Here is a 25,631-nt window from a genome sequence, read left to right as displayed (position 1 = left end):
AACTTTGATTTGATAAATTTAAAATCAAACTCAAATTTTCAATTTTTTATTTAAATAAAACTTTAATGGATGTTCAGGGTCCAAACTGCTATTATCCACCCTTAAATTGGGCAGTTATTCCAATTGATTATAATATCCATGTGCAGTAGCACATTGAGTTAAATTAAAACAGTTAAAATTTTTTAGCGGAATGACAGAAATGACTTTGGGATAGTTGGATAGTCACGGGAGCCTTGGCCCCAGGGACAAGACTGAAACTAAAATCCCTCGTCAGATTCTCAAAAAATTTTATATTTGACAGCGCCAGCCACATCTAGAAAGTAAAATTTCAGAAAATCAGTTTTTGCTCTTTAAATTAAAAAATTACAAACGGAAACCTACTCACTGAAAGTCAATTAACGTTTCAATCGTATTTTAGATCCGGATGGACTTGACTTAGTCAAATGACCAATCCACAGTCTGATTAATCCGACCAAATCATTGAATTGATAAAATGTCATAATTAAAATTATATACCTTTATTGTATAACATTCCTAATTCAATATTTTCAATCCAATCCTAAAACCTAGATATGTTAATATAAGAAACAAGGATTACAATAAGAATAATATTATGTATATAATTTATATATATAAATAATGATGTATTATTATATAATTAAATAATTAAAAATAAAATAATACCTAATATATAATAATATATTATTATTTATGTATAAAAATGTGTAGATAATTTTATTATTATAATAATCAAACAAGGGTAATAATTGAATGACAATTACTATGATACATGATACATCCTGGTTCTTGTGGACCAACTGGTTCAATCAGGTTTTAGTGATAGGAAGATGACAAGGAAAATGGCGAAATTATTGTGGAGCTTATGTAACTGCATTCGTCTCAACATGGAGAATTTTTGACTGGAGGGCCATCATTTATTTGTTGCTGAATAAGAATTTAAAAGTAATGGTCCACTTTGAGCTGCTTTTATAATTTGCCACTCTGTACCATCTTTTGTTTGAACTTTGAATCAAACGGACCTTTCTTTTCTTCTCTTTTAAGCCTTTTTTTGGTTTACGCATGTGATGTAGAAGGGTAAAAGTGTAAATTGAAAGGGGATGAGATGAATCCAGGATTGACAGATATTCTTGGCGGGCATAGAAAATGGGTGGGGCACGCATATCGAATTACATGGAGCGTGAGGAGTCAACGGTCAACTGTCGCGATAGCCGACGGGCCGACCTGTCCTTGTACAGTGGTTTGCGAAATCTGATTTTATTATTAATGTTAAAACTGTTTTAGGTGAGTGGCAGGGCTGTGGCGGGCTAGCAGTGCAAAGGGCCGGTTAAGATTTGAAATAATTGAGGCAGTTAGTGGTTGAGATTGAGCAGACACAAAACGACCATGGCGGCTACTTCAACGCGATTACGACGTGCCTTTTATTTCCATCTTATCAACAAATCAAATCCTCCGCGTTACTTCCCTTTCACTCCCCCTCGTTTTCTATACGTTACTTAATTTGAATGTTAGAAATTTGAGCTAAATTGGATTTCAATCAAATATTAAAAAAATCACTCAATATTAATTTGAAATTAATAAACTGAAATGTTTTAATCTCACGTGAATTGATTTTTAAGATTGAGACTCAGAGTTGAATTGAATGTGACTTAAGTTTATTAAATCAAATTCTTTGATCTAACATTAAAAACGATTAGTCGGCAAATTATTTTTACCTTCATAACTTAATTTAGAATGACTAATTGTAAGAAAAAAGTTTTAAAATAAAGTGTTTTTAAAGGAAAAAGTTTGAAACCCTAAATTTAATAAAATTAGTAGAATATTACAATTTTTAAAATGAAAATTTAAATTTAAATTTGAATCTTTATTATATTGGTTAAACTTTAACTTATTTAATATATTAATTGTAAATTCGATTACTATATCTTAAATTTTATCTGTTCAATAAATACGGATAAGATTTTCAGTTATAAAAAAAGAAAAAGAAAAAAGTTTGAAAATGAAGTATACATTTGAAATGTCAACTAGATTTGAGAATGGGTATAAATGTGGCAGCAATAGTACTCACATGAGAAGGAGGATTTTGTGGGATATTAATTAAAATAGACAAAAAAATTTTCGCTTAAACCTTTTTAGGCAAACACACAGTCGTTTTACTTTTATAAGCAATTTTTTTTGTAACTTCAAAAATACCCTCCCAGCCCTGTAGGTGTAGGCGCTGGAAGGAAGGTGTGGTGCGCGCGGTGCGTGCAGAGGGCGCGTGGTGCGCGCGGTGCGTGCGTAGTGCTTACGGTGCGCGCGGTGTGTACGTAGTGAATGCGGTGCGTGCGGTACGTACCCAGTGCGCAATGCGTACAGAGTGCACGCACCCTCGCACTCTGTTTATATATATATATATATATATGAGGGTGTGCGCACTCTGTACATACCGCGCGCACTTCGCACGTGCCGCGCACACTACACCTTCCTTCCAGCGCCTACACTTACAGGGTTGAAAGAGTATTTTTGGAGTTACAAAAAAACTTGTTTATAAAAATAAAACTACTGTACGTTTTCCTAAAAACATTTATACGAAAAAATTTTTGCTTATTTTAATTAATATCCTAGATTTTGTAGTCTTGAAAATGTTTGTCTCTTATTGCAAAATTTATTGGTACAAGTTCCATATATTGAATTACCGATAGAAAGTCATTGTCAAAGTACTAGGTCCTGATCAACAATGTAATTGTAGATGTCTTATCAAAACTATTAGGATCAAGAGTAAATATTAATTATCTAATGACAATGATTTTACCATCTAAATTTCTTAAAATTGATTAACAACATAATCATGTGATTGAAATTTCTGAAAATGGATCAATAGCATAATTATGTAACTGAAATTTCTTATCATTGATAATCTTCTACATTGTATTTTATTATTATTTAATGTACTTTTCATTAATATAAATTTTACTATCAATGTTAATTATAGATTCCGTCTAAATTGTGCTTAAACTCAAATTTTCTATCCGAGCTGGACAAACTCAAACCTCATCCTGCACAGAGAGCACCTGCGAGATGCAAAGCCAAGAGAAAGTGCAAAAACTTTATATAAAGTAGTGGGGATGTTAGGGCACAGAAAGCACCCAGCTCAGCCAACTCAAAATTGATGGATGCTTTCATTTGTTTCATAGGATCACCATCTTGTTAACTGAGGCATAGCTACACCATAACCATACTTGATAAATATCAAAATGCGGGACTAAATTATATTTCTTGGATTATTAATAATTTTGAATTTATTTTATATAATTTAATGAATTATTTTTCTCAACAATTTGGCAACAGACAAACCTGTTATTATTCATGACGTGGCAACTTTTTGCTTTGCTCTAAAGTTGGTCAAGCTTTGACTATGAAGGCTGTCGCCCATTCTACACTTTTGCAGGGTAAAATCTACGAATGTTTAACAATCTTAAACAGTTTCCAACCGATTTTGAGTTTAACATTGAATTTGTTTTTAAAAAATAAATTTGAGTTTCAATTAATTTAAATATTTTAAGTTTGAATTTATTTAAATTAATTTTTAATTTTAATTTATCGATCTCAGATTGATTTTAATTTATTATTGATACGATATATGGTAATTAAACAAGATAACATTATTAGAAGAATAAAAAATACTCTTTCACCAATTACAATAAATTATTACTTTTTATTAAGTTTCAATAAAGATATAAGTTTTTACCCACCAAAATTTCTAAAATATAATCATCCTCTCAAAAACCAACAATACTAGAGATAAGGGGAAAAAAAAAAAAGCTAGAAGTGTTAGATGCAATTTTACTTATCAAAATCTTTAAAAATAAAATAACTATTAGTACATTTCATAAGATCACATTGAAAAATATGTGATATAATCAAAATCACACAGAATATGTTATTGTTATAAAAAAACAATATTTTTAAATTTATATCAGACATTAACATAATATATGGATCAATCGAATATATTAAGCAATTAGATCAATGATGTCAATATGACATAATTAAAATTTTAAAATAAAGTTTCCCATATGATATTAGTATGACTATTTGGTCGATTTCATTTGACAAATGAACTTAAGTTCAACTTCATTCACTTAGCTCATATCAATATAGTCTATTGGCTAAAAGGAGAATTAATCATGACTCAAATTGAATATGGTATCAATTCTTAATCAAATCATATTTGACAATAATTCTTAACCGAAGCAATTGATCCAATCCAGATTTTTAAAATAGTGACTAAAAGGACAAGATAATGGGAAAATTTATATCAAATTGTAATTCGTCTTTCACAATTCTAAAATATTTTATAGTTTTTGGCTTCAACAAACAATTAATCAAATTAAGTTGTCTTTTTCTAGGAAACTTCTTTTCCGACTTCTTGAAGAAGATAAGATAATTAGGGTTGGATTTGGTATATGGTCGAAAATAATAAATTAAGACTAAAAGGCAAAATAACTTTTAATTTAATCCAAATTAATTTAAATTTTATTGTTTGTTTTTGTTCACAATTGATTTATTGCAAAAATAAATCTAATATTTAACTTGTGCAATCTAAACTTAAATAATTCATATTGAATCAATCCTTAAAGATAATACCTTCAAAATACCCTATAATGGGAATCCCTTCAATTTTAGCCCATAGAAGCCCATTACTCACCTTCAGCCCGCGTTTATTTTTGAACAAAAATTCCCTTCTTCCAAATTCTCGAATTTGGGACTCTATCTTCCAACCCTCATCCTCAAGCTCCTTACTCGTTACAGCTGATGTCGTTTCGAGGATCTACCCTTCGCTACAACGTAATTTCTTCTTCTCACTATCTACTTCACTTGTGAAGTTTCTGAAAACGACTGTTTTGAAAATTTTGTAAATCTTAGTTGATGCATCAGGAAGTTTTTGTTTCAATTTATATATTGATCCGTTGGAAGATTGAAGCAATAATTGTTAGCTACTGATATGGGCGTTATGTGAATGGCTTTTAGGTGAATGTTGTTATGGATGTCAAAGAGCTCAAGTGTATGCCTTGGTCAGGCATTAACAGTTTGAAGAGGCAATATTGCGTCTCTTTTCCATCTTCAAACCGTTGCAGGACAGCTTTGGGTTGTGGCTCTGTAAGGGGGAAACCAGTTCGATTTGTAACTAGTCAACCATGGATTAAAGTGCGAAGCCCGTAAGTTATTGTTCTTTTGCTATGGCAGTTTGTTGATGTGCCTGTTCTTGACTTGAATGAGGTTACTCAAAGGTGGTTTTCTCTTGGACACTAACTTATCTCTTATATTGGAAATTGGAATTAGCGATCGCTTCGTCTATAAGAAGTTAAATGCTGACACATTCGGCTCCTGCTGCCAGGTTAATGGGCAGGGTCCGACTCCCTGGTGAACAGGCAGCAGTGCAAGGGGCAGCACCCTCGAGCCTGTAACCCGTTACACTACCCACTGCTAGACGCTAATTGTGGTTTGAGTTTATTTTATAAAGAGAAGTTTAATTTCCTAAGAAATAAGAATCCTAGAAGGGATTAGTTTAGTAATAAGAATCGTTTGGTTTAAAGATGACAATCCTAGTCGGGAGTAGTTTAGTAATAAGCATAAATAAACATATTATTCTCTTGTGTGAGTTTAATAACAAATTTGTAAACAAATACATTTATTGTAACAAGAGGTGATAAAATATTAAATAATATTGGCATTATTAGACATAGCTTGATTTTTTATGAATGACAAAAAATTGTGCTTGTTCTTTCTTTTTATTGTGTGACTATTTGCTTATTGATCTCGTACTCAATCTCTTGTCTGTTTTCTACATGTTAGGGAATTCGTCAAAATTGGAATGTCTAATTTCTCATTTTAGAGAGCAAATTTTTCCCGAGATTAGTCTACTTATACATCAAGCAGGTATAACTGTGTATTTATTTTAGTGCAGCACTTTTTGGACAAGCTTCTGAGCTGTTATCAATAAGAGCCTGTAAAGTGAAAAAAGGTGACGATGATGCTGAGGGAAACTTGAGTGGTGAAAGCATAATGTTGGATGAGGAAATCCTTAAGCGGGAACTACAGATTGCCGTAGAGGAGGAAGACTATGCTGAAGCAGCGAAAATTAGAGACAGTCTTCGTATGTTCGAAGAAGATACCCAAACGTCTGTTCTGGGAGCAAATGCTCGGTTTTATGATGCATTCAAGCATGGTGATCTTGCTGCCATGCAAGGCCTGTGGGCAAAAGGGGATAACGTATGTTGTGTGCATCCAGGGGCGAGTGGGATATCTGGCTATGACTCTGTTATGGAAAGTTGGGAGGTTGTGTGGATGAATTATGATTTTCCACTAGCGATTGAGTTGAAAGATGTTCGAGTTCATGTTCGAGGGAATGTAGGTTATGTTACATGCGTAGAATTTGTTAGGACGAAAGGTAGCAGTTGGGGTGGACAGTTTGTAACAAATGTGTTTGAGAAGATCAATGGTGAGTGGTTTATCTGTATTCATCATGCATCAGCTATTGATTTGTGAACACATTAATTCACGCCATATAGTATCATTGTTGTATTAGTACTTTTTCTTTTCTAGTTTCATATATTGAAGATTGAATTAGTAACCTGCTGTTAGATTATTGTGGATAATTATAATATGTTCGGATCCAAAAGAGCTATTTTGGAATGGACAAACTTAACTTCAAAATTTGAAAATAATTTAATTTTAGATTTGACCAAAGCTAGGTTAGGTTGAACTTGACTGTCCTGATCGATTTGAGCAAAGCTTGTATTATAAAAACAAGGCCAATACTTGGGTCAAACTCAATTTGTTCAATTCGAGCTCAAATCTAACGATAAGATTAGCACAGTGAATGACTCAATTCATTTGGTTTAAACTCAATTCAATTGCACTTAAGTATAGGTTGAGCTTGGAAGTTTTTGGCTCGAGCTTGTGATAGAAATAGTTGACTCAGGTTAGGATTGATAAATTACAAATACATTTTATAACATATATTTTTAATCAATTCTCTTCTTATATCCAAAATTAAAGAGTAAGATTTTAAAAATATAAGTGTAAAATTTTAAACTTTTAAAGTTTTTGATTTTATAGTTAAGCTTAAACATAAGTTCATAAGCTTACCAAGTCAAACAAGAGCAAGTTTGAGCTTGGTTTGATAATACTTAGTCTAAACGACGAGTAGTTCATTATCAATTTGATTCGATTGTAACCCTATACACACGTACCACAATGCTCATTGTATTACAATCTATTAGGTATTTGGCATTATGCAAAGCAAATGATCATGAATACAAGATACGCATTAAACATTGAGTTGCAACCTTATGGCTATTTTAACATTTTTGACCTCTATACATGAAATAGAAAGCAAAGTATTCACTTGCACGAGATTATACAGCTATACTCTTCCAACAGGGGAGGTTGGCGGATTCGGAGCATATTTGGCAGGAATTTTTCCCTTGAAAATATTATGAGGGGTGCTCCTTATCCCGTTCCAGTTCAACATTGACTCTGCTTGGAAACTTTTGGCTTCGAACAGGCTATTTATCTCTGAGATATCAGATGATTTTTGACAGCCTAAAACAGTGACACAAACAAAGAATGCTTGCAACAGAGAGACTGATGAATTGAATTCAACCGAGTAGATTTCTTTGTTTATTGGCACCAAACTCAAGATGGGTTTGTTCTGTTGAGTTCCTCCCTGAGTGAAAATACAATACAAGAAGTGAATAGCTAAACAATGACTATATTATGTCAAGACTGGTACTGACTGGTAATGTGAAAATGGTACCTGGAGATGAAGTTCAAAACAATCCGAATTTGTGCAGCAATTAGATGTTCTGAGAAATTTTGAGGTTTGATTGTGGTTCGCGAGTATTCGAAGTTTGCAGCCAATGTCCCAACCCCCGCAATCGCATAGTCCACCGGATTTCCATCTCTCTATCAAGGGTGAAGGTGCCCCTTTCTTGGGTAAGCCATGAACATCACCTGGAAGTATGACTGTAGTACTATTAGTGTTGACATTGCCTGCTGAGTTTACAGAACATCCATCTCTTGACATACAGTCCGTAACGCCTTTATCAATCACACCTTCATCTTTCTGCTGCTCACTTGGCATTTTCACAACAACAGCTGCAAGCTCTCTACTTGGCATGAACAACGGAGACGCCGGATTTTCCTGTGTGTGTTCAACACCAAACAAAACAGACTCTCGAACTATGCATTCGCTTTTTAAGTTCTGTCCTGTCAAATCAATAGAACGAGAGCTGGAAACCTTCATCTGACCAACAACATTATAGCCATAGCCCCAACTTTTCATTTTACTTCCTTGACTTATCCAACCACCACTCTTTTTCTTAATTTCCTTCACAGAGTAAAATGTATAATTTTGATCAGATTTATCTTTCTCATATGCTAAATTCTTTGGGGAGGCAGCTAAAACAGTGCTATTATTGTCGACCACAAATCTAAACAAAGGGAGTCCGTTCTTTATGATAAGCTGAAGAAGAGCTTGAGTAGTTGGTGGTTCATGCCTTTCATTTGGAAGTGATTCAAAGCCATTAATTGGCCTAAGGCTGATGTAACTTAAACTTTCTGTTGGCTGAACTGTTGCAGTAGCATGAACTGGGTTTAGGCCCTTGGACCTGAGCAGTGGGTCTAGAATCCTTCTTAAAGGGCTAGATCTAGCTCTGTTCAGACCATTTACCCTCTCTCTGTTTGAATCATCCAAACGCAAAGCCTCCTCAGACTTCACAGAAACACATGGGGAGCTCAATTGTGGTACACTGGAACCCTCTTTTAAGCTGAAACTTCTGCCAATCCGACTTAAGCTAAAGCTGAACCGGCGATTTGGTGATGGATTTCGGCTTTTTGTAGCTGTCATTTCTAGGTCCAGTAGCTTCAGATTTTCAACCACATTTGCATTCATATCCTCAAGGGTGTTCTGTTCTCCCTTTTTCCCTTCAGGGAGTATATTGGAAGTCTTGTTAGAATATGGGTTCTGAAATGCGTCAGATGAGAGCTCCACACGTGGACTATTTGCAAGGCTATCTGCTATCAAGATTGGCTCGACTTTAGTCTCAACTTTAGCGGGGAGCGGGCAAGAGTGTGGGATATCGGAAGGGAGTTCTTCAGAGCAAACATCCTCCTGAGGAAAGTCAACTGAGAGGCTATTATGATTTGCTTCAAACAACTTATCATCCAATAGTCTTCTGGATTCCTTCTGGGAGACTTTTAACTTACGTGTTCTCTTCTTAGTTTCATCAGAGCCACCACTTAACTTTTCCTTTGAACGGGATGAGACCACATGAGTTCTATATAAAGCTTTTCTATTTGTATTCGATTCCTTTGTCTCCTCTACCCTCTTCTTCACATTATCATCCCATGTACTCTCTTTTTCCTTCTCAACTACTGCAATCTTCACATAATTGCTCAAGTTTGTTGACGAATTTTCTCTTTCTGAAATGATCTTCTGGTCTGAATATCTTGTCTTCTCCTTTCTGAGTATTAAATCAGCATTATTGCTGGCGCAAGACTTGCCAGCCCGTGTTATCTTTCTATGGCCATCCAAGTTGCTTCTTGGAGAAGCCCCTAAATTTTGATGGCGTAAAACCTTTTGGCTAGATGGTTTAGCACTTCGAGGAAAGCTATCCTTTTGAGATGGGTTAAAACTTGGCCGAAGGGATGGATGTTGCTTACTTTGATGAGTAGGTGTTCCCTGTTGCGCAGCGCTAGAAGAGGTAGATGACTTGATTGTTGTTCTAAATGATAAACTACTTGTGGACGGTACATTATTGTGTCCACTTGTATGGCTACACTTTTGGGTATATTTCCATTTCTCCAAACGTGCCCAATCCAACACTCCAACATTGAATGCTTTATCTTGAAGGTTTTGTCCTCCATCCATGCGCTGGAGATAACCTGGCAAATTAGACATGTGTTTGACAAGTTCATCTACTTCTGTTGCCTTCTCCTTCACATACGGCCGTTGCTGATTCTCCAAATTTGGTTGAACTAAGATTTTACATCCTGCTTCCCGTTTTTCATCATGAGGCACTTCAGTATTTGGTAGAAACACACAAGGTTTTACCTTTAACTTGCAGTGGGACGTCAAAACATGATGTTCTTCGTGTGGCAGAACCCTCTCTTTCGCAGTTTTTGAGTCTCGCAGCTGTTTAGAGTTCTTTTTGGACTCTGAACTAAATCTCAAATTCATTGCAGATTTTAAGTCCTTCCTACTTGGTCGCACATAAGATGCCATCATGTCAAATATGATGGCACTTCAAGGACACATCTTGACCACAGAAGCATATGTTTGGACGGTTCTCGCACTCACTCAAGTACACTGCCACAGGCATAAGTCCCCTGGATGCCAATGATAGTATCACATCAAAAGGCTATTAAAAAAAGATGGTCAAGAAACCAATGCATTATAAGCATTCAGATCAATTAAACTCCTGAAGTCTTGAAGCCAGCCTACGATTAGTAAGATGCAAAAAGAAATTGAAGTTGATTAAGATAGTTAGATATTTGAGCAACCAACAAATTATTGTCAACAACAGTGATCGATACCCAAAAAATAACAAAATGAATGCTAATGTTCTATGCATAATAAGTGGACAGGAAAATGAGCTCCTCGTTTTTGCAAAGCTTATTTGATCTAGAACTTGCCTCAGTCATCTCAAATCAACTCTGAAACAAGTCCACAAAATTAAATAATCGAGCATGCGCTCTCAAGAATGAAGTTAGTTTATAATTTCAGAAAATTCTACAGTAATATCTCGTATTTTGTTTGAGATGGGATGCCTAATTTTTTGAAGTTACTGATCCGTCAATTCTTTTAGCTGTAGTAACATTTAATACCTGGCAACGGTCAGCCATTGATTAGTTGGTAAAAAATTTGTTAAGAAGTGTAAATTACGAGATTTGGATACTTTTAATAGTATTTATACAGTTTTACGCTCTCTACCTGTTAGTTTTAACTATATGTCTTATCAATAAACTAAAAGATTTGAATATTTAACATAAAACATAAACAAGAAAATTTGTTGCGTTTGCCTGTTGAGAAAACTGTTGCAGTCAAAGAATAATTACGAAAAAAAAAAAACTCACACTCAAATACGAAGTACCCAGAAAATTAAGAAAAAACAAAAAACACAAAGCAAGGAAACACTTACGCTTTGGCTCATAAAAACAGAGAAAACAAAAAAAACTGTACACGAACCAAAATCAAAATGATTGCAAAAGGTTCTAACGCCATACCAGAGCCCGAGATCAAGAAAAAGCAGGTTCATGAATACATCGGGAATACAAACACAATGCCAGCTAACACTTATCGTTTCTGCTCATATATTATAACAAAATTACACACACAGAAAAAAAATTCTTTAACGAACAAAAATAAAAACGATTGCAAAAGCTTCTACAATATTCCAGAGCACGAGATCAAGAAAAAGCAGGTTCATGGAAACCTCGGCAATACAAAGACAACGCGAGCTAACACTTATCGTTTTGCTTATACATTATAGCAAAATCACATTAAAAAAAGTCTCCACGAACCAAAAACAAAGCGCAGGAGATCAAGAAAAAAATGCAGGTTCGTGAAAACCTCAGGAATATCGATAAAGATCCGACACAGAGGCGGTGAATTCGTACTCGAAACGACGTAGATTAAAAGCAAAGAAAAGAATTCGCTTACCTCCACAGAAATCAAGAAACAGGAATGCAGCAGCTATCATTCTTCTCGGTAATCGTTTACGTGCGTCAGTTTGTTTTCTTTTCTTCAGAGCTGGACGGAGGAGGATTAAGAAAGAAGCAGGGGCGAAACAACTTATTTATTATAACACTAAGAAAACACACACTGATTATTTTTAGCAGTGACATGTCATTTCGCTTTCAATCAGACGGTGAAAAGTGAGTCGTAGAGTTGAGGCGGGAGGGAGGTGGTGATACTAGGTTGGGCCCCACTTGGAGTCTGATTTCTTCAAACCGAATCCCAATGCAGTAGAGTGGGACCCCTGTGCGGCTATGATTACCTGACGTTGGGTGCTGTAGCTGGGGTGGACTTGGTGATTCAGTTGTCGTCGTTTTGGGATTTGGATTATTAAGGTTATTGAGTTTAATCAACTGTAATGATTAATAATTAAAATTAAGGACACCGTCTTAATAAAATCGTGACTGTGGGGACTCTTTACAGACTTAGGGTGAACAGAGGTGGACGGGACCCGGCTCTGGCTGAGGCTCCGACTTTGATTGCTGTCAGGTTTGAAAAAGTGAAATAGAGCTGAAAAATAACCTGTTGAAATTGTCGCATCTGATCCTCGAGTTACTCTTATTCCCGTCCTTTTAGCAAATTTTCTTCATCTCACTTTCTTGTCCCGAGAATTGAGTTTAAGCTGGTTATTTTGAATTAGTGTCCGTCCATTCGGATTAATCTTATTTTCAGACTCCATTAAGTTGAAATCTACGTGTGATTAGATATATATAATCAAACCAAATTAAGTTGATAGTGCTTGGTCGAGCTGCACTTAATCATTTTAGAAAAAACAAAACAGGTAATTTCAGCTTAAGACAAGTTTAACTCAGTGAGACTTGACTTAAAGCATGATATTATTTTTAATTTAATCTCATAATTTATATGCTTATTAATTAATTAATTTATATTTTGAATTTAAAAAAAATTAAAAGAATAAACATATGATTTAAAAAATTTATTTAAAGTCTTATTTATATTTTTATTTAAATTAAACTATAGATTTGTAATCTGATTCAGTGGGTTGTTGATCTCATACTCAAACTCAATGTTATCTCCTAATAATTATTTTGACTAATTGCATTGTGTGTACTGTTCACTTTACTAGAAAACAAGGCAAAAAAGTGTCAATAATTGATGAGTTATTATTATTAATGTAAAAATATTTTTTAATTTGATTGATATATAAAAAAAGGAATAAAAAAAAATGGTTTTATATATTTTATTGGGAGAGTTGTCGAATTCCATTCTTTACATGAGGGTCATCCCATCCCCTACACTTTTTATTATGAGACGACTTTGTGGGCGATCACCATGCATGCTTTGTTAAAGAGGAAAGAACAAAATGAAAATCCAATTGAAGCGTGGAAGACGGTATTTATAGCTTACTGTACTTTGCCTGAAACATGGATATTTATTTATATGGTTTGATTGGATTGGATTCTAACAGATATTTAAGTTTGAATGAATGAATTAATTAATTAATTATAATTGAATTTATAATTAAATTGTTTTTATATCGCTCTCTCTCAAATTAAATTCTAAGCAAATTCAACCCTAAAAGTTAAAGGTATCTCTCAATATGTCATATAAACAGGAGTAATTGCTTTGCTTTGCTCTTTTTATTAGAATATTCTAAAAAATTTGATGAAGAAACACATGATATTCACTATTGGAAGAATATAATTGTTTGAAATTTGATTCTAATTTATAAAATTACCATTAAGTACACAAGGCAAGAGCGAGGTCATGACATGAGACTCCCAAAGTGTAACTGGTATTTTACATAAATAAACTTGATCAATCAAGTATATTAGCTAGAGCCGCTTACTTACACATGAGTCAATCATAATAATTAAATTAAGGGTGGATTTTAGCTGAGCTTGAACTTAACTTCAATTTGATTTAAATCTGAAAATTTTTATTTGAATTCATTCAAGTTGACAATAAGATTGTTGTTGAAAAAACCCTCAAAAAGTGGTTAGAAAAATATGAATTTGCTACCGATTTTCCACCAATTTGTTGAATTTTTTTTAGCAAGGCTGGCTTCCAATGGTCCATTGTCAATTCTAAGTGGGATTACATTAACTCTAATTTCATTTGAATCTATCCTAAATAATTATAAAAACCAGCTGAGCTTACCCAGTTTCTGATGCAGTGATATTCAGATAGTAATTTTTGTCACTTCAATATGGCAACTTGCATGAGATGAGAGGATCAATTACAAGGTTGAAGACAGCGGACTATCTACATGTCCGTTACTTATTCATCATAGTTAATTTTATTCATAAATTTTGGGCTGAGCGAACAAAAACAAATACAAGACAGGAAAGCCCAGAATCCATCAAAAGTTTTAGTAGTAGTAGGGTGGGCCGGATTCTAATCTAACCAACTTGGTTCGGAGAGACTCCATGACTCGTTTTGAATCATTTGAGTAGATTTTATGCTAATGCTGGAGGTTTGATTTGACAGTTGCAACTCTAAATCTATTTACCGACACCAAACGGACACTTGTGCAATAACAGGTTATTCATCTGAGAATTGTAAGTTCTTTTTTTTTTTTGTTTTTATAATATATAATATCAGAATACATTGGTCTGTGTTTGTTTATTTATTTTTTACCAATTTTACTGATTTATTTCTTTCGTGGATTGCAACATAAGCCGCCGATCTCAATTGATTTGATCTCTGGCTTCTTCTCCTTCGTTTTTGGAACCATAACAGTGAGAACACCGTTCTCCATTGATGCCTTCACTTCTTCAACTTTTGCATTTTCTGCTAACCTGAATCTCTTCAGAAACTTTCCACGTCCCCTCTCAACACGATGCCACTTATCATTCTTATCTTCCTTCTCCACACGATGCAACTTTCACTTCCTCTTTCTTGAGCCCTGGAAGATCGGCTTTGATTACATGAGCTTCTGGGGTTTCCTTCCAATCCACCTGGGCATTCGCAAATTGTGATATCTCATTGCTGGAGTTCAATGGTGCCCAAATTTCGGATGCAAAGGGGTCGAATAAGCTCCTGTTGCCGAAAATAGATGGAATTAGAGACATCTTTTATGAACAAAGTGAATGATTTTGGTAAGTGTTTCCGGAAATAACTGATGATTAGAGGAAACCGTAGAGTGGTATTTATAGGGATTTCAGTTAAGCGGTCTTGAAGTTTCGGGCTTCTTCTCTTCTATTATTATTGTTCTGGACATGCCATGTTTCATTTCTTCTCCAACCTTCTACCAGCGCCATCTTCCCGCGTGGCAAATGGAAAGAAATAGCGAGAAACTTCTTGTGTACGGGCCCTCTGAGGATTGGCTAGGCTGAAGGCTCATAAGCTGTTTTCATTATAACTGGATTTGACACAGCCGAACCCAAAAAAAAAAAAAAAAAAACCCAGTATAAGATTGGATTATATCTCTAAAAACTCATTCGGTGCAGATTTGAAATCGATGAATTAATATTTAATTTAATAAAAAATAATTTAATTCTAAATTTAATTTATATAACTTCAAATTTAAATTCAACTTATATTTATAAAAATGATTATACTCTTTATTTAAATTCAATTAGTTTAATATGAACTCATATAATAGCTTAAATTAATCCAATTTTAACTTTCATGCATGTTGGCCAATTTTGGGATATTTTACCGACAAGATCGAAAACAATCAGTTCATCGAACAAGGCTAATTCAAACTGCCATAGAAAAAAAATTACTGAAGGAGCAGACTCTAATGATTCTAGCCAATCATCGATCCACGATTCAGCATCAGTGATGTGCGATAATTCAGGTTTTACAGATATATAGATGTTTACTAGCCATTATAAAAAGTGGATTCGCCTAATTGGTTTGGTAGAAATTTATTTTAAATGCCTTGTTAACTTGTGTGTAGACAGATTGAGATTATCTTCCTAGCCCAACTTGTGCAAAAAGATGAGCCAGCTGGTCCATATTCATATTCTTCTTCATCCTGAAATTCCCTTTCTTGTTGATACCATTTCTAAATTAGCATAAAGTTGATTCTTTTAATTTCAGCATCAATTAACACCGCAAATTGATATTTCCACGTGTTAAATAAAAGTGGCTTATATTTTAAATTATGTCAAGTTACAGTTTTTGGATCAATGTAACGGGCATTAAAGTATTCAAGTTAATCAAAAAAATATGTATATTTAATTTTATTATTTAAAAATATGTGTATTTTTTATTTATTGTATCTTTAATTAAGATGTCGTTCGGTTCAAATCTCTTCGGGGCATAAATTCACAACACCATGTTCGCGGGGCTCCGCCTATAAATACACAGCTTGACACAGCACATTATTCATAATCAACAACAATGTCTGTTGTTCCAGGGCGCAGAAACTACGGTGCCCCGGAAAACTTCAGGTACGATCCTGAGATTCGTCCATACTACGTCGAAACCTGGAACAACCCTCCCCACTTCCACAATTTTCATTCCGAAGCCACTCTCACGGTGCCAAATCACCATGCTTTCCAAAGATCCATGATCAGCGGCACCACCAATACTGAGTGGAAAGACACCCCCGATGCATTCATCTTCAAAATACACCTTCCAGGCCTCTGCAGGAATGACGTTAAGCTGGAAATAGAGGACGGTCGAGTTCTCTGTATAAGTGGCGAGAAGACCGAGAAACAAGAGGGCTGGAATTATACAGAGAATACGAAATTCATCACACGTGTTGAATTGCCTGATAAAGCTAAGCTTGACAAGAATAAGATCAGAGCTCACATGGAGAAGGAAGAGCTCACTGTGACCATACCCAAGAAGGAGATGAAGAATCATCATTATTCCATGCCCATTCCTATAAGCGGCCCTCACGGATCAGGAAAAATATTTTAGTAAAATAATACTCAAATTTCCTGAGGGAAGTAACATAATATATTTTACATAAAAAAAGCCTGGAAAATAAAAAGACTTGTAACATGGGATAAATCATGGAATGGAAGTGTGTGACTAATATGTACCAGGTGATCGGTTTGCTATTTGAGTTTGTAATGAATAATTTATATGATAAAATTGCATCTATTATTAGTTATAATTTCTGTCTGAGGCCCAGGAAATATATCCTGTTTTAGTTGTCCGATGATTGCTAAGCTTGAATTCACATCACAATTCTCTATTTAGCAACCCCCAGTACTCCCATTTTTGGATGGATTAATCAGAAGAGTAACTCCAGCCCTCAATCAATTTATACGAATATAGTCTAATCCCCTTTTAATGTTGCACATTGCTCCATTGAGGCACTCCCCCCTCCGGGAGCAAATCCGACTATAATCATAATTTAATGTGTATTACTGCAATTTTTTTCCATCACAACCCATGACAAAAAATTCTGATTCTTCATTTTATATTGATCGTTTGACGTTGATGTTGACAATTGACAAAAGTGATGGAAAATGCTGTACTCTAAGCCACTTTGAAAAGCGGATTCGCCCACAGAGACATTTTATGACACCACAGGTGGCCACCCAAAACTGCAATTCCACTTGACACAAAAATCCAGCCTAATAAACTCACAAATTGTTAGGGATTTCATGTTTGGATTGGAGTGAATTTAGTAACATTATAAATGATGTCAAACCTTAAGGTTTAACAATAATTTGCCTATCATCTCAAATCCAGTTAATGACTATTATACGCCTAGTGGAACAAATACACTGAGTTCAAAGGAAGTTTAGGCATGTATGTGTGGTTGGTTCATGATAATGATCTACTAAATAATATTAATGATTTTAAATACGGATTTAACTGGTGTTAATTTTGTTAAATTGACAACCATTTTAGCCTATATATTGCACTGCACATAGAATAGGAGTGGGCTTGAATTAAGTTAATTTGATTTAATTTAGTTAAACTTGAATTAAAATTTTAATTTAACTTTATCAATATTGTACATCCAATCAATAATAATATTTATTATTTTAATAATATTATTATATCAATTTAAATAAATTCAAACTAAATATTATAAATTCGAATTGACTTGGACTCAATTAGAATTCGTCTCTTCGGTTGACCCACCCACTGAGCTATCAATGTGACCTATGTGCACTCTTTCACCAATTCCATCAGCCACAAGTTTTATTGCTTTGCTCATTGATTGTGAGATGTATGTGTAAGCATCATCGATTCAGAGAAATAAAATGTTTAGATCAGATTTGAAAATTAGATGACTACCAAATCTGGATTTAATTAGTGTTAATTTTTCATAATCTATAAGGTAGTAGATTATGACCACTAAGTTTATTAATAAGCAAACATCTCCATCAAACGATAACGTCCGGAAAAGAATGGCAATAAATTTCTGCCCAGGTCTTTATTATTCAACTTTCAGTAATAAACAATAACGTACATCACACTCATTTCTTGTTTGGCTTACTAATCTAATCTTTTTCAGGACTCTTGTCCACGTATATTTTTTACTAGGAACCCACTAGGCCGAGTTTGACAACTCTTATAATTTTGAATTAGGATTAAAAAAAAACCTAATATCAGTAACAATATATTACAAAATGACCGACCCTGGAATTGTTTTCATTTTCAACCAATATTGAAAGTCATGCTCCTCGTCATTGTCGCCTCCAAGTTTTGTCCTTAACCATCTCACTCCTGCTGTCCGCCTTAAATAAATCAGATGCCCACAGCATTCAACACAACCCATTCCCAATAGATATCTCGAGTTGCTCTCTCTCCATCTTACAGAAACCATGCCTCAGGATGGTATCATAAACATGCCTCCAGGGTCAATGTCGGGATCAGATGGTAGCTCAACGCCATCATCAATGGACATGGCGATGCAAATGAACTTTTATTGGGGCAAAGATGTGGTCGTTTTTTTCTCGGGATGGCCGGGAAACAGTCTTGGTATGTACATATTGGCTCTCTGCGTTGTTTTTGTTCTGGGTTTTGGTGTGGAGGTGTTGTCGGTGTCTCCACAGCTTAGAGGAGAGAAGATGATCAGCTTGTTGCTACAAGCTTGTGTTTACGCAGTTCGAATGGGGCTGGCTTACATGGTCATGCTTTCTGTCATGTCCTACAATCTTGGCCTCTTCATTGTCGCTATTGCAGGCCACACCGCTGGCTTCCTACTGGTCAAGGCTCGTGCCCTTGCTGCGGCTAACCGAGCGGTTCCCATGTCCTCTGCACCCAACGATTCTAAAGTTTAATTCTACAACTGCTTATCAGTAACTAATAATCTTTTGTATCTCCTTTTATCTTCTATATGTAAACCTTTCGCAGTGATTTTCATTTAACTTTTTTATCAGCCCATCTGTGTTGTAAACTTGGGTAAATTATGTATGGTATTGTATATTTCACCCTTTTACCGGAATCGATCCGGGCTATCTTTCTCGCCACACCAGAAAACTAGCTCTCCAATGATTCTTCTCCTTATCCTGGATTCAAATTGAATTTGAGTTAACCTTTGTTTGAGTTCAGCTCAAATACACTGCAAATTTCACTCTGATTGACAATCAACTAGGTCTTTTTATCTCATCCAAGACACAACTTGGAGAGAGATCAACTTAACATATTAGAAAACTGGCAGCTACATACAGACAGAAAGGTAATAAAGGTTTCATATGTTAATCTGTTGAGGAATGTACATTATTCATCCTTTACTTTCTATTTCTTGGCGACATATCAACATGAAAACTGTTTTATTTCCTTCGAATCCGCAGAAAATTTAACTAAATCGCCTCTCTATCAATGGACTAAAAGTAACTGAAACTCGAACCGTAAAAACGTAGATGCCTATCAGTCATCAGCCTCATCTCTATTAGTTAATCGTCATACATCCAAAAGGGGAAAGAAATCAATTCAGATCCAGAAACATAACTAGAAAATGCAGATCAGGTCGTGTCAATCACTGCTGAAGAAAAACAAAAAGAACTTACTCTTGTGTTTGAAAACACCTTCCCTTCCTCATCTTCTTTCGGGTTAAAAACGTAAAAGCTACATACATACATACAGTAGGAAATCATATGGGAAGCTAACTCACATATCTTGAACTGATCATATTGTCAAAAAATAGCGGTTTTGAAAATACTAAGATGCCCATGCATACAAACCTGAAAACATAGACTATTATACGTCACCTAAGCCAAATTAGCCAATACACTTCGGGTAGAATAATACCAGCTAATTGGACAATGGAATTGCCAGCTTAACAGAAACAACTGAAACTAGAATGTAATTATGGCTTTCTACCACTAGAGCAGCCAATGGCTCCAACCAATAGAATTTGTTGAGATAACTGCGAGAGCAAGCGTATATAATAATGTGGGGCAAAACTTTGGGACACTGTCAAGGCTCAACAATCCACACAAAACAATAAGGTGTAGGTATTACTAAGTAAATTACCTTCTCATACTTTGCCTTTGCGAGTTCAAACTTCCCTTCCTTGAAGAGCCTGTTACTCTGAAGATTAAATGAAATATCAAGGTTTGTAGTTAGCATCATCAAAATTCATGTACCCCTAGCCTTGGCATATATAACTGAATCTATCAACATAAAGTAAGGACAAATGAACCTATTTACATTGTGGAAATTCTTTGCCATAATTAGAACTGACATATACACATACACATTATATTTCAAGCAAGAAGAGAACATTGTAAAACATCCAATACTTGATAGGAGGCCAAATCTGTTAATCATCCCACAATGCATCATCGTGATTCTAATCTTCTCTGCTTCATCCATTATATTGTCAAAGGTCAAACCAGTCCAGTCCTGACATCAGTAAATAAATCGCATCAAAACAGGGTCTAGTTCAATAAGATCACAAGCAGAGCCCCTGAATAAATTAACAGCAAGGCAATCTTACAATTAAAATGATAGCAGTGAGATAAAAAATCAATCAAATTCAGAACGCAAGCATCAAATGCTGTACCAACAAAGTAAATGAGCACCCTCTAAGTCTCCATAGTTCAATCAAGGCAAGTCCTAATTACTCAGAGTTGTTGCAGTCATTCTTATATTAACCTGCCCGCTCAACAATTGACAGAAAAACAACTTTCCATGAAACTTTATCATCTGAATAGGAATTGCCACTAACAATACTTATATAATATTTCTAGAAAAATGGTTTCTTTGTAATCATTAAAATCCAGCAACTAGTATCACCAATAGCTAATGGCTAACCAATATTACAAATTATAACCTCGTAAATCTGTCATAAGCATAATCAGTGTCGTCGTCTAATGCCATCTGTAGTTATCTCAAATCGATACACAGTTAAGAATTGATCAAGCAAATCACTGTAACTACAAGTCTACCGAATAACCCCAAGTTCGCTCATGATGATGTTACTTCAAACTTGCAAAATCTATGGTTCAAATTTTTCTAGTTGGGTTGGTTACCCAATAAACGAAAATTTGGGCAAGAGGACATGACAATTAACTAAAAGTTGGAGGTCGAAGACGAATCACGACCGATTGCGTCAACATAGTTGACTTTCTAGCGAGTCAGAGTCAGACTGTTGAACTATTAGAATCGTTTACGAACATTGACGTGACCTACCATTTTAATTGGGTTGTTATTGGGTCCATTTAATTTGAGCGGGTTTTGGCGCGATGCCAGTAAAAACGTAGGCCGGCTGGGCCGCCCTGATAGCTGTTATAAATAAAAACAATAATGGAAGTCTTTCAGCAATTATAGAACAATTGGATTAAGCATAATTACATACTTGTCCCATCAATCACTCATCTTCAAATGATTTTTTTCTTCAATTGTTCAATCGACTGGAGTATTATTTGTTAAGTTAGGTAGATATTAGTATATAAGCTTGACTAAAAGAATTATACATACTGCTTCGGAAGAGTAATTTAAGCGTGGAATCCCTAGAGTAGTTTTGAAAGTAATAGGTTTTGAGACTTACAGATAATATCATATTAAAATCAGGCTTGCCCAGGTTATAGGTCAGTTATTGAACCTAAATTTTACCTTTTAAACTAAGATCCTCAACTATTTTGAGTTGGCTTATTGAATTCATACCAATTTAACCGTTTCAGTTTGAAAATTCTTCTCTAGCTTAGCTTAGCTGTATTCGAACCTTAATTTGTTGATTTTTCTGTAAAAATATCCAAACAAACATAATAGTAATTCAACAGTGCTGCTTGAGACCCATGTGAATGTGTGACTGGTTACCAACTTCCGAAAGCTGGAGTCCAGTTGCCGACTCTTAAGACTTAAAAATTACACCATGTTAAAAATGCTTGATGCCTAACGCTCTATCTATGTATCCCTTCAAATTCGCACGTCGGCAATCCGCATGATTGCGCGCAAATTAATGAGTCAGACTGCTCTCATGTGCTTTAGATTACGGCTGTTCAAACATTGTTAACAAAACTAAATTTGATTCAATTTGGGAAAATTTATAAATCGAAACTAAACTAATTAAAAGATTAACTAGTTTTAAATTGAATTAAAAATACCAAATAAGCCGACAAATTTTGGTTCACAAATATTGTCAAACATTCAGCCAAAATCTTAATCGATTATCAAACCATTTTTCCGGCTACAATTTTTTCTGATCCAATTATCAATTCGGATAATGATTCAGTTTTATTTACTAATTTTTTTAACACCCCTACATAAAATGCAGACCCTTCTGTTGATTAACATACTTCTTTTAAAGCTTCAACAGAAAATTGAGAAGTGGGCGGCACAGAGTAGAGTAAATACGAAGTGGGTTTTAAATAAGGCATAAAACAGGAGGAAGATGTCAAAAAGATTCATACAAGGCACAGTTGAAACAAACTGCGCAACATGTAACCCATATTTTAATATTTTCCTAAGCGCAATTCAGGACCCAAACCGGGGAGTAGTGCGTCGCATGTGGGTTTAAGAAACGAAAGTGGATGGAAGATTTTGGGGGTTGAGGGGCGGTGGGGAACGTGGTCGACCGCCACGAACCCACGTTTTGCCGGCAGTAAAGTTTGGGTGGCTATGCAATGGTAGGCCACGGTGATAGCAACCGCACGACGAGTTCCAAGATACTGCCCTTTAATAAATACAGAAGAGGATATGACGACACGTGTAAAAAGCAAATATCTTTTATACACTCAACAACAGCTCATTTCAGGGGCCACCCCGCTCACAAATACTTCCTTCGTAAGGAAAATTAAAATCTCCAATGAGAAACCGACTAAAATATAGTCCACACTGGGCAGGTGGGTTAAGTGACGAATTAAGACATCTTTGGTGACCCCAAAACAGCAAATCCAGCCACCACTGATCTCCAGTCAAGCATCAAACTGGACGGCCGGTAAACCATAAAAAGACCAAAACCCCCATTGGTAAAACCCTACCACCGAGCCAGCCGGCCAGTAAACCCTGAAGAGACCCGATCATAAACACTAAAATGCATTTGGGAAAGCGAAAAATTTTCAAGAGTGAAATAAATTACAGAAGACAAAAGACTAACAGGCAAATGAATTATATTTTATTATAATTAATCGATGGCCATGGAGGTGAGTGGACAAGATGAAAGGGGGGAATAGTAAACACACAGTATTGTATGAAGATACTGACAATAATAATGCTTGGCAATAGTATAACATCCCTGCCAAAAATAGCACATTGCATCCAAGCAATGTACTATTCTCTATTAACTGATAGTACTATTTTTCTTTTTCGGCCTCCCCAAAACATCCACTGTTGCCCCAGGTTACAAATTACATAACAGAAAATTCCAACCACATCCAACACTTGGTTTTTTTTGCCTTGAGCCCAACAAAAGCTGCCATCTCTAACCAGTACAAAGTTTTATTTTTCCCTAATTCTATCCCAAAAAACCATTGCATATCTGCTGCCGCTTCTTCTTCTTCAACATTTTCATTTTTTGAACTGTTTCTCCCTCCTTAAGACTGTATTCTATATTCTACTACTTTTCCTATAGCAAACTATCAAACTCCCTTTATTTTCTAACCCAGAAATTTCTTTCCCCTTCCTACGAAGCTCCGCGAGGAACAACACAAACACGATCAATAAGTCCACTCCTGAGGCAACCGGATCTCATGATTTGCTCCTTGCTGCTGCCTGAGAATGCGCTTTTGATAACCATTTCGATACCTCACAGTAGCACCTGCAAAACCAGTAAGTAATGTATAAGAAAAACAGACACCCAAAATTTCTCAAAATGGGATTTGGGAAGACCATCATATTACCAGTGTCTGGTGCATAACTCCCGAAACGAGGCTGAAACGGCGAACCCAACTCGTCGAAGTTAAGATTTAAGGCCTGAACCACTTTAGCGGGAAGCAACACCGTAGAACAAGCTGTTTAAAAAAACAAATAAACAACATTAATATATTACCAAAATACGACAACAAATCAAAAACCAGATCTGCTAACAAAACGAGCAAGAAGATTGGTAATGAAGAATCATTGTACCTGGCTTCTTGCGGGTCTCAGTAGGCGTGTTGACACGACGCGGCAAAAAAACACCGGTTCCAGTGCATTCTCTCTTACCATTTGGGGCACCCAGAAACATAGCCCGCATACCCGACCCGTTTTGCTTTTGCGGCTGCTGTCCCAGCTGCAGAGGCGGCCATGCAGATGGCGACAAACCAAGTGGACGAGGAGAGTTTGTACTATTGACTCGGTTAAGGCCCACTTGATAGAACCCAGTAGTTGCCTTATCCCGTGACTGTGATCCTCCCCAAACTGACGAACCTTGTTGCTGCTTCAACCTTTGTTGATGCTTCAGATGGTGCAACTAAAACATTAAAGTAGAAATAATTAGATAAAAGAAAAATATGTAAAGATGGAAAAATTACACGATTAGGACTTTGTTTTGAACTTTACTTGAGAGGCTTGAAGCTTCTGCTGGGAAAGCGACTGCTGGTTCTGGTGGTGATGTTGGTATTGAGAGTTGTACAAGCCAAAATCAACAGGGTTTGCGTTGTGGTTCTTAGGAGGGACAGACACAGGAGACGGTTTTCTGGCTGGACCCAAAAGTCCGCTGTTGTGGTTATAGCCACCGTATGATTCTTGATTCATTCTGATTCTTTCAACTTTCCCCGCAGCCGCGTACAGCAGATCCCAAGTACCCGGCGGCGAAGAAACCTGCGACTGACAGTTTGGACTTCCACGGCTCGAGCCTTGCGTCCGGCTGCACCCACTCCTAACCGTGCACAGCGTGGACTGAGGCGAGCCAGTCACAAACCCACCCTACAAAAACCAACAACGATGTGTTAAAAAAACCCTCAAGTGACAACTAACCGTTGAAGAAACGACACGAACGGCGAGTACCTTAGTTTTGTGGCTTCTTGCGAAATCTTCCTCCTCAAGAGTAGAGTGAGCCATTTGGCGAGTCAATCCAGCCATGAAATCTTCTTCGTCACTCTCGGCCTCGGTCGAACTCATCACCGACTCAACAGGAGAACTGAGATCCGAGGAAGAGTGTCCAAAAGAACCAAAACCATAGGAAAACTCAAACGGAAACAAAGCCTTGTTAGTAGCCTCAGCCTCAGAATCAAACGCGTCTTTCTTGTTGTTGGGATTGCTACTCATGTCGGTGAGAACGTCGTCCTCAGTAAGAAACTTAGGAAGAAGCCAAAACTCGCCATCGTCTAAACTCTCAGCCATTTCAAAAGCCCTCAAGATCGCAAACAAGGAGAAGAAGAATATAAAGAGAATGGCTTTTGAAGAGGCGAGGGGTTTGCCGCTAGGTTAAGTTTTAATAATAACCAGCCAACGGGCCCTCAAAAGCCGACGCTGCCTGCGTGCGTTCCGTCTGTCACAGAGTGTGAGAAGGTTTTTATAATTGTAGATTTGTAAATTGTAGTTATAGAAGGAAAGCAGAGAGAGAGAGAGAGAGAGG

The 25,631-nt window shown here is 35.9% G+C and overlaps 5 protein-coding genes and 1 pseudogene across 5 annotated transcripts; 3 read left to right on the top strand and 3 right to left on the bottom strand.

The window, feature by feature from the left end:
- Positions 1–4,703: 4,703 nt before the first annotated feature.
- LOC123212011 lies at positions 4,704–6,588 on the top strand. The gene is made up of 3 exons (XM_044631030.1): positions 4,704–4,848; positions 5,032–5,219; positions 5,964–6,588. The coding sequence occupies exons 1-3, from the start codon at positions 4,816–4,818 to the stop codon at positions 6,547–6,549; spliced, it is 807 nt and encodes a 268-aa protein (XP_044486965.1). The 5' UTR covers positions 4,704–4,815; the 3' UTR covers positions 6,550–6,588.
- A 665-nt stretch (positions 6,589–7,253) lies between these two features.
- LOC123223181 lies at positions 7,254–10,063 on the bottom strand (the record flags this gene model as incomplete). The annotated part of the gene is made up of 2 exons (XM_044646280.1): positions 7,254–7,732; positions 7,823–10,063. Coding segments are annotated over 2 exons (2,544 nt in total), but the record flags the coding sequence as incomplete, so codon positions are not given.
- A 4,344-nt stretch (positions 10,064–14,407) lies between these two features.
- On the bottom strand, positions 14,408–15,040 carry LOC123229646 (annotated as a pseudogene).
- A 1,077-nt stretch (positions 15,041–16,117) lies between these two features.
- Positions 16,118–16,642, top strand: LOC123223088 (18.1 kDa class I heat shock protein-like). The gene has a single exon (XM_044646157.1). It carries the CDS (start codon positions 16,118–16,120, stop codon positions 16,640–16,642), a length of 525 nt encoding a protein of 174 aa, XP_044502092.1.
- Positions 16,643–18,428: 1,786 nt separating this feature from the next.
- On the top strand, positions 18,429–19,146 carry LOC123216597 (copper transporter 6-like). The gene has a single exon (XM_044637069.1). It carries the CDS (start codon positions 18,511–18,513, stop codon positions 18,967–18,969), a length of 459 nt encoding a protein of 152 aa, XP_044493004.1. The 5' UTR covers positions 18,429–18,510; the 3' UTR covers positions 18,970–19,146.
- Positions 19,147–23,227: 4,081 nt separating this feature from the next.
- On the bottom strand, positions 23,228–25,631 carry LOC123194939. The gene is made up of 5 exons (XM_044608450.1): positions 25,061–25,631; positions 24,614–24,979; positions 24,200–24,524; positions 23,974–24,084; positions 23,228–23,891 (listed from the first exon to the last, which is right to left on the bottom strand). Exons 1-5 carry the CDS (start codon positions 25,394–25,396, stop codon positions 23,791–23,793), a joined length of 1,239 nt encoding a protein of 412 aa, XP_044464385.1. The 5' UTR covers positions 25,397–25,631; the 3' UTR covers positions 23,228–23,790.

Source organism: Mangifera indica, chromosome 1, assembly GCF_011075055.1.
Source record: "Mangifera indica cultivar Alphonso chromosome 1, CATAS_Mindica_2.1, whole genome shotgun sequence".
Lineage (NCBI taxonomy): Eukaryota > Viridiplantae > Streptophyta > Magnoliopsida > Sapindales > Anacardiaceae > Mangifera > Mangifera indica.
Note: the sequence above shows the minus strand (reverse complement) of the source record. Positions and strands in the feature narration are given on the sequence as shown.